The sequence below is a fragment of the Megascapheus bottae genome, chromosome 7, assembly GCF_031878675.1.
Source record: "Megascapheus bottae isolate mThoBot1 chromosome 7, mThoBot2.hap1, whole genome shotgun sequence".
NCBI lineage: Eukaryota > Metazoa > Chordata > Mammalia > Rodentia > Geomyidae > Megascapheus > Megascapheus bottae.
Window position 1 is genome coordinate 33,793,036 of NC_143515.1, and position 16,830 is coordinate 33,809,865.

Consider the following 16,830-nt stretch of genomic DNA (forward strand, 5'->3'; position numbering starts at 1 on the left):
GGCATGGAGAAGGGGCTGTAGTACTGCTGAGAAGAGGTTGGAAGCTCTATGTCCTCCCTGTTCAAATCCTTATTCATACAGACAAATGGCCAAAACCCCCCTGTTTCCACAGATTAAAAACAAAACAAAACAAAAAAACAGATAATGCATGTTGGAAGAAGGAAATATATATATATATTTTTGCCATTCCTGGGGCTTAAATGTAGGACTTGGGCACTGTACTTTGGCTTTCTCAAGGCTAGTTTTCTATCCTTGAGCTACAGTAACATATCTGGCCTTTTCTGTATATGTGGTTCCAAGGAATTGAACCCATGGCTTTGTACATGCAAGGTGAGCACTCTACCACTAGGCCCTATTCCTGGTCTGAAAAAGAGAATTAGTATTCCTTGGGAGGAGTAGAAAATAGCCTTATCCTCAAGATCTTATACCATTGCAGATCTACAAACAGAAAGCCAGACATACTCCTGAGCATCTGACAGAGAGGATATACCTAAGACTGAAGCTGTCTTTGTCAAGAGAAGTTCTTTTACTCTTGCAGCTTAATAAGAATGGAGTATCAAGTGGAAGTAGTATATATTATTGGTAATAGTCAAGAACACACACATACATATAGCGAGAGAGAGAGGGAGGGAGGGAGGGAGAGAGAGGAGAGAGGAGAGAGAGAGATCTTTCATATAGCTGCAAGCTATGGTTGGCACAAAAGTGTTGTGGGTTAACAACTCTGTGGGACTATAGCACCATTTTAGTCCTATTCCACCAATAAAGGTATTTGAAATTTTGGAGGCTGTGAAGGTAAACAACAATCTCAAGCTCAAGTCCTCGATTTCTATCTGTACTAATTTAATTTCCAACTAATACCCTAGAAAAGGGAGAGAGATGGCAATTTCCAAGTGGTGATAGTTTATTTCAACTTGTTCTGTTTTCCATATGATTTCTAACCTCCATTAAAAAAATATATGAGATGGGGCTGGGAGTGTGGTCTAGTGGTAGAGTGTTCGCCTAGCATGCACAAAGCCCTGGGTTCCATTCCTCACTACCATGTATACAGAAAAAGCAAAAGTGGCATTGTGGCTCAAGTGGCAGAGTGCTAGCTTTGAGCAAAAAGTGTCCAAGGACAATGTTCAGGCCCTGAGTTTAAGTCCCAGTACAGGCAAAACAAACAAACAAAATATATATTATAAAAACAATGAAAAGAATTCATGTTGAGATAATGTAAAATTAGTAGAATCAGGCTAATTGATAATCAGGTGGCTAGAATTATGAGTTTGAAATACTACTACTATGATCAGATAGAGACTTCTAGAAGAAAGATGGAAATTATAGAATCAAATAGCAACAATTTTAGATGTAATTCCTTTGAGGGGCTCATCAATAGATTTGACAAGACTCAAGAAATAATCAGTGAACTTTAAGACAGGTCAATAGAAGTTACCTAAACTTTAATTCAAAGTGTCCTCACAAGTTCTTAACTTTTATTAAGTCTGGAGTGTAACTCAGTGGAGAAGCACTTCTGTGGAACAGTCAAGAATAGTATATCCAGGAGGGAGAAAACTGGGAGAAAAGGAAAGAAGAAATAGTTACAGATAATGACTTTTTCTTAAAGGTCACATAGTAGTAGAGCTCTAGTAGACTTCATTAACAGGACAACTTTCCTTCTTAAATGACGTTAATGTTCACTATAAGCCTAGACTATACTAAACAATAATAAAGGACATTAAATCAGAGACTGAAGGTTTGAAAGCCCCATTCAATATTAGTAATAGTAAAAAAACAAAAAATACTTAAATATATCATAGTTGAAATGATGAAAATGTATGGAGAAGAGAATTTCAAAACAATACATATCATATACATGTATAATTATAGGAAATATAATAAACTTCTCCGAAACTGTGCAATATTGAGACAGTGAAATAAAATCCTGGAAATATCCAGTGACCCAAGATAATATCTACTTTGAATTGTAACCATTTTGTACAAATAATTATAATATAAGGGAAAAATAAAGAAATAAAATCTAGACAGCAGTGTCTAGCCAGCAAAAGAACTTCTGAAATTGAAACAAAATATAAATGAGGTTGTACTCAGGACCTATGGTACTCTGACCTATAGTAAATATTATCTACTACTTCTTTGTTACTACTACTGAGTTCTGTTCTTTAGAACCACTGATATTCTGTTTTCTAGACTAGGACTGACTCTTTAACACTTCCTTTTCAGCTCCACTGAAGTTGATGACATGATTCGTAAATCTACAAACCTGCTGCTGACTAGAACTCTGAGCAACTGTCTGCAAAATGTCATTAAAAGGAAGAATATTGGGCTGACTGAGGTAAAGTTGCTTTTAATGAAGGCAGACAAGCTTATGTGACTGCAGATATTCAAAGTTCTGGACTTTATATGTGAATTAATTATAGCTTTTTACATGATCTGTCCTAGTCTTTCTCATAGCCTCTTCATGGTAAAAGTGCAAAGTACAATCTCTTCCTTTCTGATGACTTTTAAGAAATCTGTTATTTTTTCTTGCCTTGTTACTCTGGCTAGGAAGTCCAGTATTATATTGAATAAGAGTGAAGTAAGGGGACACTCCTGTATTTTTCCTGACTTAAAAAGGAAATGAATTTATGTTTTCCCTAGCTAGTCTGTTGTTGGATATAGGTTTCATAATATTTATCATTTTAAAAATCTTTATTACCCTCATTCATAGTTTCTTTAGAGCTTTTGTTATAAGAGAATATTAAATTTTGTGAAAGGCCTTTTCTACATCAATTAAGATGATTATATAATACTTGTCTTTGATTCTATTTATATGGTGTATTATATTTACTGGTCTGCATATTTTCTACCAACTTTGTATACATGGAATGAAACCAACTTGATCATGAATTCAGGTCTTTGTACTTCCTGGGGCTATAACCAACAATTGAGCCCCACATCCTGAACTTTCTCATCAGTTACTTTTGAGATAGGGTCTTATTCTCTGCATGAGTATAGTCTACTGCATTTAACTGTGGATTAAGAAGTGTTCTTAAGAATTTTTGCTAGGGCTGGCTTGAATTGCAGTCCTCCCTTTTCAGTCTCCCAAGTAGCTATGCTTACAGGTGTAAGCTACTGAAACCTGGCTGTTGTGTAAAATATTTTTCTTCCTCTTTCATTGTTTTTAGTAGTTGAATTGGTTGTTCTTTCTGATGTTCTTGAGATAAATTTGATTTAGTTAAATAACTTGCTACTGGTCATATAAAAAGAGGTTTGTTGGGTTGTGTAATGTAGTTCTCATTAAAAATACCGATCCAAAAGAATGACAGTCTCTTTATAACATAGAACACTACATCGCATTTTGCCTAAATCAGTTATTGAGGTCCTTGGTATTGGTATTCACTTCTTACTATTAGACTAATCTCATATATACGTAAGTAATAATATACTATTGAATCATATATTCCATTTTGCAAAAGAAGGGGATTTGGAATTGAGAAAACTTGAGAGAAAGGTAATAGTTTATATAATCTCATAAAGGGAGAAAGGATCTTGCATTTACTTTGGAAATAGTGAAAAATGAAAATTTGACCCATGTGCGTGTAGTCCTAACATTTAGGAAAATATGAAATTTTCTTTCTCTTAGAAACCCAGGATTGTATGGTAGTTTCAACCTGTAATTCACTTAAGTTACAGTGCTATAAGTAAGAACCTAGAGAATTTCTTTTTCCATAGGAAAAGAGAAAAGCTGTAGCCATCTACGTTGCCTGTAAGTGATCTAGTTTCAGTGTCAGTTGGTATAGGAAAATTTGTCATTTAAAAATATATACTGTCAATGATTATGTGGAAATTTTGCAAACGGTTAATGAGACAAACCTATTGGTAAAGACAGCTGGAAACCAGGTGAACATCTAATTTTCATTTCAAAGTGACCTTTCTTTTTGTATTAAGATTTTAAAATATTATGAGGTGAGGCATTTTTAATGATTGAGTTCTACTTAAACTTAAAAAATTGAACATAGGGCCGGGAGTTTGGCCTAGTGGTAGAGTGCTTGCCTAGCATGTGCGAAGACCTGGGTTTGATTCCTCGTTACCACATACATAGAAAAAAAGCCGGAAGTGGTGCCGAGGCTCAAGTGGTAGAGCGCTAGCCTTGAGAAAGTCCAAGGACAGTGCTCAGGCCCTGAGCTCAAGCCCAGGACTGGAAAAAAAAAATTAAAAAAAAAAATTGAACATAGATATCATTGGATATACTGTTGGTTTCCCCCCTCAGTTTTAGATTCTTTTGTATTGCATGGGATAGAAATAGTATCAGTTTTATGTCATTTTCATTTTCTGAATTCCCCAGTTCCTCACCACAGTGGTACTGTGGAACCAACTCAAGTTCTTCCTCCTATTCAGAAAGTTTTCTGCCACTGAGCTAAAGCTTTAGCACATAATTCTTGATATATACATATGTATATTTATATATAGTATGTCATTCAATTTAAGACTCTCTTAAAAACTATTTGAAACAAGCAAGATAGCAAGGATATATAGTATGATAGAAATTGCTTTAACCTTAGAAGACATGTTAGTTGTGGCTATGCTGTTGTTTTACCATGACCTTGTAAGAGAAAAACCTAATTCCTTTGGTTTTCTCAAATCTGTTGTTCTTTGTAAAGGTCCTTTTGAAATTGCTATGAAGAATCACCTGGACATGATGAAAGAAAAACCCCATCATAATATTATAATTCTTAATATTTTTTTTTTGCCACTCTTGGGTTTGAGTTCAGGGCCTGAGCACTGTCCTTGGACTTTCTCAAGGCTAGAGCTCTACCTCTTGAGCCTCAGCACCACTTCCGGCTTTTTTCTATGTATGTGGTACCAAAGAATCGAATCCAGGTATTCGTGCATGCTAGGCAAGCACTCTACCACTAGGCTAACCTCCTGGTCCTAATTCTTAATATTCTTTTATGGAATGCTGTTATACTGAAGTCATTGGGTGTTTAGGCAAAGGTACTCTCAGCATCAGTGGCTTTGTATAGGAATGAAGATTCATACATATTTATTTCTTTGGGCTATTATGATAATATGTCCACGTATAAACACAAAGAATAGTACTTTGTTTTCCTCACCAATCAGAAATTCTGCTTATGTCTGGAAAGAGTGGACATTGTATTTTTTATAAATAACTTAAATCAGTTCAGATCTGGAATCATCTTCATAATAGGTAACACTTGGTAGGCAGTACATATTCTTCAAAGCCTACTCAAAAATACAATTTCATTTAGGGTAGTACATTTGAAACAGACTTAGCATATGTTACTTTCCCATTATAAGGCATAAAGTTCAGGGAGACTGCCAAGCTCATACGGCTAACACAATAGTAAAAATCAGTAATAAATTTCCCCTCCAAATCTATTCACATTACTATACCACATTTCCTGTTTATTTATTTCATCTAACAAAGTTAGTATTTTTATGGTAAGTCCACAGTAAAAATTATTTTTGTTACAAATGGAAGAAAAAAATCTACTCCAATAGTTAAATTATTAATGCCATGCAAAACTCAATATTGTCTTTCGGATGACATATAATTGTTTTTCTTTCTTTCTTTCTTCCTTTCTTTCTTCCTTTCTTTCTTTCTTCCTTTCTTTCTTTCTTTCTTTCTTTCTTTCTTTCTTTCTTTCTTTCTTTCTTTTCTTTCTTTCTTTCTTTCTTTCTTTCTTTCTCTTTCTTTTCCCACTAGTCCTAGGCTTGAGCTCAGGGCCTGAGCACTGTTCTTGGACTTTCTCAAGGCTAGAGCTCTACCACTTGAGCCACAGAACCTCTTCTGGCTTTTTTTTTTCTATATATGTGGTACTGAGGAATTGAACCCAGGTCTTTGTGCATGCTAGGCAAACACTCTACCACTTGGACAAACTCCTACCCGACATATAATTATTGTTGGGCTTAAAAGTTTGTATATGTTGATGTTTGCTTATCTCCTATCCTGCCTGATATTAGGTAATATTGTTCCTTTTTCTGTTTGTATGTTCTGTGTATTGACTTTCTTGTTGGTAGTGGTGCTGTTTTTGTAAAAGCCCTATGTGACATTCAGTAGACATAGCTATTTTTCTAGGGCTGCGTCTTCCCTGTCTGTAGAAAGAGCAGTTGAGTTAATGTCTGAGAGTGCATGTCCCATTCCAGACTGTCTAGCTTTCAGTTCTGGCTCCTGAATAGCTTTGTCCTTGGGTGAATTACTTGGCTTTTTCTTTTTTGTGAAGTGGAGATAATAGCATTCATTTGATAGGATTGTTTTGAAGTACTTAGAACAGTATGTGGGGGAATATTGAATAATCAATAATTATTGGTTATTATTAAGAGGTCTGGGAAGGTAAAGAGTGGTTGTCAGGTCTAGTACAAAACAAATGGAGTTCTTTAATTAAGAGAATTCAAAAGAACAGAATGTCTTATTAAGATGTAACAATGTAACATATCAATGATTACTCAGGAATTGATATTTCTTATACTGGATACTACTAAACATGTTTAATTATATAGAATGTATTTACTGTTTAGTTGCTATAGCATTAATATCTCAGTTTTAAGATGATGAAAGATAGCAAATTGGATAACTTTATTTAAGACCATTAATTAGTAAGTAGTTTGAATGAAATAAGCTTTATTTAAGATTCACCTGTTTTTTTCTTTTCTCTCTTCATTTATTTAAAAATATCAATATCATAGAGGGACAGACAAATTAGGTAGAGCAGAAGAATGCAGTTAAGAATCAAATGTGTATCCTATAGAATTTATAAAAATGAGGGAAAAGGTAAGTTTGGGAAGGATGGGTGAGAATGTTAAGAAGTCATGGTGATATTACTCAAGATGAATTATATTCATAACCTGCATTATTAAATAGCATCTCATTTCTACAACTACTTAAAAGATAATAAAATAAATACCAATATCATGAAAAGAAAGGAAACAAAAGGGTTTTAATTTCAAATATTAAAACAATAGTTATATTTGAAGGTTTTGACAAGAATCCAAGGAAATCCTACTTTGTGAAGTGATTAAGATGTAATTAGATTAAAATAATTTATGCAATGCATATCATAAATAATGCATTTTGGTCACAAATGAAATGTCAGATCCTTTTAGTATCCTTACTTGACCATCCTATTTCAAAATAGCTTAGAAATATCATTACCATGTAGTTCTTTATCTCTACATCTATAGAGAGCTTGTTTTAGTATAAATATTATATTACATGTTCTGATGCATGTAAATTTACTGTAATCTTCATAAAGATTGAATGTTGTGTACCAAGGAGGTTTCCTTGGCACATAGGAGGTGGTTCTTATTTGATGAACTGATAAGCAGAGATAAGATAGAAAAGTAAAATGTAGTTGAATTCTAAAAGTTAAAGAAATTCATCTTTTATTAGTGACACCATATTGAATGTTTATATTTTATTATTATAATAATTCCCTGCAAAGTTGACTAATATTTTGTGCTTAGCTTTTGTTTCATTGTGGTTATATTGATGACCAGATAACTCTATCCTCTTGTTTATGTCTCATAACCATATACCTCCAGCGTTCAAGGCTAATAGCAGTTATATTTCTCACATAGTGTTAAAAACATATTAAATGCAAATCTTGTTAAATTAAAAGTTACATTAAAGCTTAGAATTTGGAGGCAGTGGTTACTGATGTCAGAGAAAGTGTGAATAGTTGACATAGCTTTTAGTTTTGTGGGATGAAAAGAAAGTCTTAGCCCAGTAGGATGATTGCATTGTAGGATGATTTGGAATAAAGTTAAAACTTACTTTGAGTGCTTCAGAATGCTTTGTTTTGTTTTGTTTTGGCCAGTCCTGGTGCTTGAACTTAGGGCCTGAGCACTGTTCTCAGGCTTTCTCAAGGCTGGCTTTCTACCACTTGAGCCACAGCACCATTTCCAGCTTTTTTCTATGTATGTGGTACCAAGAAATTGAACTAGGATCTTCATGCATGCTAGGCAAGCCCTCTACCACTAGGCCAAACTCCCAGTCCTGAGAATGTTTCCTTTCTCTGGACAATTTGCATAGGACTTTATGTGAAAAATAAGTGACATCTAATCTGTTCATAATTCTGAGTCCTCAAAACAGTGTCACATTATCATTTGGATTGGAATTGGGGATAATAATTATTAAAGCTTAAGCTGTAATGAAAGTTGATATGGTGTAGTTGCTTTATGTAACCTGTAAGTTCAAAATTACCCACCAAAGCATCTGCTTTAACATTTGTAAATGCCCTTGTAAGGATTTTGGTAGCTGTAATTCAGTAGTAGAGATCTGTTAGACCTTAACAGACAATAGTCCCTCTGAAAATGGCATGGTATCTACTGTCATCCTAGAGTGTTTTATTAGTCTAGTCTATGCTCAGCACTGAAACATTTCAAAAGTGACTGGCAGCCAATTGATGTAATTCATGATGATCTTTTGTGTTGACAGATTTTTAGAAGCATGGGAAATTACTACTGTATGCAGTGAAGCCACTCCCCCCTTATTTATAAACTGCCAGTATCCTACAAAACAGGACAATTTTATTTTTAACTGGCACTATTTTTAAAAAATTTCTATAACATAACACAATTTCTCCTTATTATTAAAATTTCTTTTGATAGATGGAATGAGTTCCCTATAAGTAATATTGCTTTTAAAATAGAAATTCTCCAGTTCTCTAAATTAACACTCTTTTGTGAATTCCATATCAAGACAGCATTGCTGATAGCCAGCTTTCTGCACAGGAAGAACAGTGATTTTATGCAGATGGTTTAAATATTTTTTTTTTTTTTTGGCCAGTCCTGGGCTTGAGCTCAGGGCCTGAGCACTGTCCTTGGTCTTTCTCAAGGCTAGAGCTCTACCACTTGAGCCTCAGCACCACTTCCGGCTTTTTTCTATGTATGTGGTACCGAGGAATCGAACCTGGGTCTTCATGCATGCTAGGCAAGCACTTTAACCACTAGGCCAAACTCCCGGCCGGTTTAAATATTTTAAAATGATTTTTAATACTTCTGTGAAGGAGGAACACCATGCAAAGAAGAGGGTGATGGAGTTGCTTATTTTCTTGGGTGCTTTTTCCTAGAGCACTAGGAGCTTAAACAATTGATATTTTGGGTTACTTTATAGGAAATAGTAGTCTTATATCCACAATTTAATATCTCTAAAAGTATACTTTGGATGAATGGCAGGGGCTTGTGTTGAATATAAACTTGTCTAAAGAGTTCCAGGGAACAATGTAGAGTTCTAGATCTAATCCCAGTGTTGTTCAAAATTTCATCTAAAATGTTTTTAGAACTCCATCTCAGGCTATTTGCCCTTTCATGTTTTCCTTCAAGTCAATTCTTAGTTGAAAAAAAGAGGTACATTTTTTTTCTTACTTAACTAATTACCTAAGTAATTTCTATGACCAATCTTTTATATTTGAGTATGTATGGACAATGAACTGCATTTTTTTTTTTGCCAGTCTTGGGCTTGAACTCAGGGCCTGAGCACTGTCCTTGGACTTTCTCAAGGCTAGAGGTCTACCACTTGAGCCACAGCACCACTTCTGGCTTTTTTCTATGTATGTGGTGCCGAGGAATCGAACTCGGGTCTTTGTGCATGCTAGGGAAGCATTCTACCACTAGGCCAAACTCGCCGCCCCTGAACTGCATGTTTTAACCCTGTGCTATGTGTAGTAGAGGAGGTAAGAACGTGCTCTTGATTATAGACCTCCTCATTTTGCTTAGCATTCTACACACATGGCACAGTGATTCTTTTTTTATATAAAATAATGAAGCCAACATTCATTTATTTGCATTTATTTTATGCTAAATTTATTCTCATGCCATAAGTTTTTGTTTCTTCAGTTTCTTTTGGGATACCTTTTTCTTCTATGCAACTTCCTCTTCTGGTTTAGGAACAATTTGCTCCTTTTCAGTAAGGATTATCTCAATGTGGTGTGGGGCACTCATGTATGGGTTAATCCTACCATGGGCTCTGTAAGTTCAGTGGTGCATCTTGGGTGCTTTGTTCACCTGGATGTGTTCAATGACCAGGGAGTCTACATCTAAGCCCTTCAGTTCAGCATTACTCTCTGCATTATTAAGCACGTACAGTAGAAACTCAGCACTCTTTTTGGGCTATGGACCCTGTGTTCAACTCTACTGTTTGGCCTGGGCACATCTGCCAACTCCACCACTGTAACAAGGAAATGGCACACATTGCTTCTTTAATGTTATGTCTTTCAGATACTTTGTAGCTTTTCAGGTATGCATACCCTTAATGGCCTGGGCTGTTTCTCTAGTGTCCTTAAAGTGAACATGAAGATTTGAGCCTCTTGACTTGCATGATTTTGTGGGGTTTTCTGGTCTAGAGAATAGCGAACCATTTTCACAGGTCACCTCAGGCCGCTTACAGGAAGAGGGCCAGTGATTCTTACTGAAGTATAATTTAACTTTTTAAGCACAATTTTGAAATAACTTTCTGTCTAGGCTGGACCACAAACTTCATCTTCCCATCTCCACTAATAAAATGCCAGCATAGTAATTTATACCTGTCCTCTCAACTATGTGGGAACGTGAACAGGAGGATGTTGGTCCAGGCTGGCCCATGCATCACATAATACCTGTCTCAAAAATTACCAAAGCAAAAAGAGCTGTGAGGCCCTTTTGCAGGGTATGGATGGCCTCAAAGATCATGCTGTTCATGTGTGCTTTATTGAGAAATTCATGCTGGTAACCAGTGCCTAATACATGTTCTCGTTATATTCTAGCTTGTCCAGATTATTATCAATACAACACACCTGGAAAAATCCTGTAAATACTTGGAAGAATTCATCACCAATATCACTAATGTGCTTCCAGAAACAGTCCACACCACTAAACTTTATGGTACAACTACTTTTAAGGTAAGGTAGTGGAGAAGCTATGCTATGTGAATGATTTATTGCTACAAAATAACTTCTACCATGATTTTAGGACTAAGTAGTTAGAAATAATTTTCTTTTTTCATGGGAAACATGCAAGTACTAGTTTTGTGTGTTTAAGCTCCCCAAAATAAATCTAAAAGCTCATTTTCTGTATAATTTCTTATATTTTTTTACATGTGTATGTGACCATCCGTTTCTTTTTTGTGGGGGAGTGGGGGTTGTGGTCCTGGGTCTTGGACTCTGGGCCTTGATGCAATCTGTGAGCTCTTCAGCTCAAAGCTACTGTCCTCCCCTTGAGTCACAGAACCACTTTCGGTTTTCTGGTGCTTAATTGGAGATAAGGGTCTCATGGTCTTGATCCTCAGATCTCAGCCTCCTGAGAAACAAGTTTCTCAACAAAGAATATGTGTAAGGAACTATTAGTTGAGTGTTAAGTAGAGAATAGAGAATTATGGGATTAGAGTGTAAGGTTCATTAATTCTTCTTTATCATATAGGGAAGTGTCATGTCCACTGATAGTATTTCCCTAACCTGCCTCAACTGTTTTTTAAATTGCAGTGGCTTTTCATATAATGGTCAGAAATCCTCTCAACAGATACTGGAGTATTTTGTTGTTGCTGTAGCATTTCAAATGCTGGGGGAAATCTCAGGAAAATATAGGAGTTGTACAGCCCATTAAATACTTAGTAAAGGAGTAATTCTGGAGACCACTAAAAGTCATGTTGATGGTCCTCATTGGAAACACAGATTGCTTAAAACATATTGAAATGTTTATTTTTACCAGGGTTCTTTCAGATGAGCTAACCATGAACTCAATATAAATATAGCAATTATAACTGCTACATATTGTGTATTTTATTAAGCTACTGTTTCCAGAAAACTTTCCCTTTCAGATGGAAACCTTTATGATGGAGAGGAAAATAAAGAATTAGAAGGTCTTCAGGATATTGTTTTTCAGCTATATCTTCCATAATCATGCTGGTGTTATTAGCTTTCCTTTTTCAAGGAAATACTTTACTCAAACAAAAGAGAATGAACATTTTTATTAACTTACTTGATTGTAAATATCACCAATGTGACAGTCTGGTAGACTTTTGAAGAAGAGAGAAAACTACTTTCTACTTGGCCTTTAGAATTTATGATCTACAGAGAACACACAAACACACTTTAACTTCCATAAAGAATTATGTAAGTTAGAGTCTACTGGTTCAGGTCTAAGCAGGCTGAGATCTGAGAATCTTGATTATAAACCAGTCCTGGCAGGAGAGTCTGTGAAACACTTATTTTCACTTAATCACTCAAAAGCCAGAAGTAGATCTGTAGCTTATTTAACTTGTAGAGTACAACACTGAACAACACTAAGATACAGTATCCTGGCCTTGTGCTCAAGAATTGGTACAAAGAAAAGGAATTGGTACAAAGAAAAGGAACTATGTGAAAGTACTGTAATCATACATTAAATACAAACCTTCTTAGTCAATTCAACATGGTTTTATTAAATATCTGCTATGTATCAAGCAGTATTATAAAATGGAGAAAATAAATTAGTTTATTGACTGTACCATGCTCCTATTTAATTGAATTGATAGATAATAAATGAATATAATGTCAGATAGTGGTAAAAACTAGAGAGAAAATAAATCAAATAATATGAACGATTGAACCATTTGGAATTCTGGTAGATGTACATTCCAGTCAAAGGGACTTATTCAGTGATGGATATTAGCATAATCAAAGATTTCTGTCAATGACTTACCGTTCATTTGTGGAAGTGTTATGAGATGAATAAGAAGTCAGCTCATTTGTCAACTTCTGGAGTATATTCTTTTTAAAATTTTTTAAAAATTTTTTTTATTATAGAGGTAATGTATAGAGAGGTTTCAGTTACATTCGCCAGATAGTAGATACATTACTTCTCATATATTGATACCCCTTCTTATGTTTTTGTCCCTATTTTCTTCCCCCACCCCCTCCAACCATCTTGATTCCCCCCTTCCCTTTCCTATTTCAAATAAACAAATAAACCTATTATTCTTGAAATAGTATTGAAGTCATTAGAAGATTAGAAGGTTGTCATATAATTTATCTTTTCATGGGAAACACTGGTTGTCACGTAGAAAATAAATATACCTTAAATGAGTAAAGTGGAAGAAGAGAATTGAATTTGGACATCGTTGTAGTACTTCAGTTAAAAGAAAGTGCTCATTTGGATTAGAGTAGTAGAATTACAAGTTGTATGAAATATTTTTGAAGTTGATGTTCTGGAGTGAGTGGGTATCTTAAGAGAAAGAAGTCAAATGTAATTCTAATATATATAATTTTAACTGAGAAATCGGGTGAATGGTCATACTATTTGCTGAAATGAGGAACGGCTGTTCTTTAAGAGAACAGTAGATTTGAGGAATGGAGGTAGAATCAGGACTCATTTTGACTTACTAAGCCTGAGTTTGAAAGAAAAAAATTACCATTTATATTTACACTCAGAAGTAAAATTAAAATATTATTAATATGAATCGCACAAAATTCCTTCAGGAATTATCTGAGGAAAATCACAAAACTTGGGTGAATAAAATTAGAGAAGAAAATAAATGGAGATATAGTTTATGAATAGGAGTGAATATAAGCAAATCTCAGTTTTTCCCAACTTGATGTCTGAATTTCCTTCATTTTCATTGAATATCTCTGCAAATTAATTTTTATATGTAATAGCAAATGACTCAAACATAGTCAAAAACTGACAACATGTTGGAGGACTCACTATCTGAGGTCAAAATACATTAACGAAGCTACAAAAATAAGATACTTCGGTGTGGGCAATAGGCTCAGTGGATCAGTGGCACAGATTATTGAGATTAGACATAATCCTTAAGAAGTATATTCAACAGATATTTGTAAGAATCAAAGGAAATATGGAGAATGTAGTTCTTTCTTTCAACAAATTGGGCTGAAACATTTGCACAGACCCTATGTCTTTCACCAACATTTTTTGAAAATGTAAACTAAATGGAAAATGCAAAACTTGAACTTAGATGTTATAAGAGATCTATGTGGCTTTAGGTTTGACAGTGACTAAGATACAAAACAGAAGCATACTCTGTGAAGAGAAACCTTGATAAGTTGGATTTTGTTAAAAATAAAAATTTGTCTGTGGTAGATGCTTTTTAAAAAATTTTTTTATTGGGCCGGGAGTTTGGCCTAGTGGTTAAAGTGCTTGCCTAGCATGCATGAAGACCCAGGTTCAATTCCTCGGTACCCCACATACATAGAAAAAAAGCCAGAAGTGGTGCTGAGGCTCAAGTGGTAGAGCCCTAGCCTTGAGAAAGTCCAAGGACAGTGCTCAGGCCCTGAGCTCAAGCCCAGGACTGGCAAAAAAAAAATTATTAAATAATTTCTTTATTGTGATTAATAGAATGGTTACATTATATTCACCATATAGAAGGTGCATAACTTCACAAACATAGATACCTTTTCTCAGGACATGGTCCCCATTTCTCTCCCACTGTGGTAGATGCTTTTAAGAGAAAGATGATGTATACATTTACAAAAAACTTTGAAATTTCCCTTGAATATCTGTTAAATACATCATTTGAAATATGATGTAATAATTAATGTTAATAAATTCTTTAAGTAAAAAAAAGAAATTTCTGGTATAAAAACTTCTATCCAAAGTATACAAGGAACTAAGGAAAGTCAGCCATTAGATAATAAACCAATTAAAGATAAACTGAATTTCTAACAAATCCCTCACCATAAAGATATACAGATGGCATATTTCATTAGAAAACTGCAAATTATGTCATAATCAGTAGAAACCTTGGGCTCTCTTAGCAGAGATTTACAATAGAGCAAAACCTAGATACATAAGGCCATATAGGATGAAGCTAAATGAAAGGACCTCCAGGATATAGAAACAAAAGCTATGTAATGAGTGATTGTTGTCCTTAATGTACTATGCTATCTCTCACCTCTTTTGCTGTCCCTTGGTTATCTCATATTGTTATAGTATTTTACCATGTTATCTGATATATCATATGTATGCTTATTTGGTTATTTGAAATCAGATAGGAAAGGCGGGGGAAACAAGATGAGGGGCGGGGATGGGGGGAGAGAAAAGGGGACCAAGACATGAGAAAGGGTATCAATGTTTATGAAGTAATGAACCTTCTCTCTGGTGAATATAATGTAACTCTTCTATTAATTAGAATAAAAATATATGAAAAAAAGAAAGAAAATTGCAAATTAAAAACCATGAAATGAAACTAGGTACCAGTATCTCACACCTGTAATCCTAGCTCCTTACGGGGCTGAAATTTGAAGATCATGGTTTTAAACCAGCTTAAACCTGAAAGTTCTCGAGAGTCTTATCTCTAATTAACCAGCAAAAAGCCTTGATGGAGCCGTGGCTCCACTGGTAGAGTGTTAGCTGGGAGCAAAAAAATACTTTGGGTCAACACCTAGACCATGAGCTAAACCCAGGATTGGCACATGTGCACACATGCATGCATACATGTGCGTGCACACACACACACACACACACACACACACACACACACAATGAAATACCATTACATACTCATTAGTATGGCTGTGATCCACAATGCTGATAGTACCAAATGCTGTCTAGTATAAAATGGCACAACCACTCAAGGTTTGTGCTCATTCAACATACTTATCATCTGGTACCTTGTCATTTGAGCCATACCTCTAGCCAGGCTTTGTAGTGGTTAGTGTTGAGAAGAAGACTTATGAACATGGACTTTTCTGCTTTGGCTAGTTAGCTTTGAGCTTTGATCTTCCACATCTCAGCCTCCTGTGTAGCTAGAATTACAGGTATAAGCAGTCAACTCCTGTAGTTTTCATTTTTATATGATGATAAATATAGTCTTAGCATGGTATATGTGAATGGGTTGAATACTCATATCCATACAAAATTCAATGTATAAATGCTTATAGCCATTTTCTTTTTGATTGCCAAAACATGGAAGGAATCAGGGTATGCCTTACTATATGAATAAACTTCAATAGAGTTTTTGATAAAGTTATATTCAGTGCTAAAAACAAAATCAATTCTCCAGTCTTGAAAGCATAATCTGATAAAAGCTACATATAATGTTTTTAACTGTGGTGTCCTGAAATGACAAAAGAATAGAGACAAAAGATGAGTAGCTAGAAGGATTTGAGGGAGGGATGGAGGATTTGTGGTTCAGAGGCAGTACTATGCAAACTTCTGTATGAAATTGTAGTGGTAAATATATAACATGCATTTGTCCTATATTTATATATATATATATATAGATATGTATAAATAGATAAACTCTAGTGTAAATTACTGACTCTCATTAGCAGTAAAATTCTAATATTGAGTCATTACTAACAAAAGTGTACGTACTAATGCAAGAGGTAATAGCCTGTGTTGATGGGGAAGGCTATATATACAAATATTCAACATTTTTTGCTAGCTTTTTCTTAAACTCAAAATGTTTAAATATTGCCTTCATATGACAAAAATCCTAGTAAAATAGTAATTCAAGGTTAATTTAAGATGATTGTAAAAGCAGTGTAAAGATATAAGCATAAGTGATACATTTTCTAGGTGAAAGACCTGTTGAACATTATAAAACATTGATGAAAGAAATTGTGTAAGACACAAATAAATAAATACAGTTTCATTGATTAGAAGAATTAATATTAAAATGATATCTGAGCATAGTTGTATACTTCTGTAATCCTAGCCAATAAATGGAGGCAGGAAGAACACTTGAGCCCAGGAATTTGAGGGTAGTTTGGGCAACTTACAAAATTAAAGAAAAAAGTCCCTACTACCCACAATGATCTAAACATTTAAATACATTCTTTAGAAAAATTTCAATTACACAGGGTTAGAAAAAGGTAAGGAAACAACCCAAAACAAAGGTAGAAATGACTGCATCAC

At 34.7% G+C, this 16,830-nt stretch overlaps 1 protein-coding gene across 1 annotated transcript in view; it reads left to right on the plus strand.

Moving 5' to 3' along the window:
* The window catches only part of Exoc6b (exocyst complex component 6B), a 457,316-nt gene that overhangs the window by 229,955 nt on the left and 210,531 nt on the right, over nucleotides 1–16,830 (plus strand). Inside the window, exons 16-17 of the mRNA XM_090336705.1 lie at nucleotides 2,221–2,332; nucleotides 10,743–10,877. Coding sequence (XP_090192831.1) covers nucleotides 2,221–2,332; nucleotides 10,743–10,877 — 247 coding nt within the window. The remainder of the gene's footprint in view (nucleotides 1–2,220; nucleotides 2,333–10,742; nucleotides 10,878–16,830) is intronic.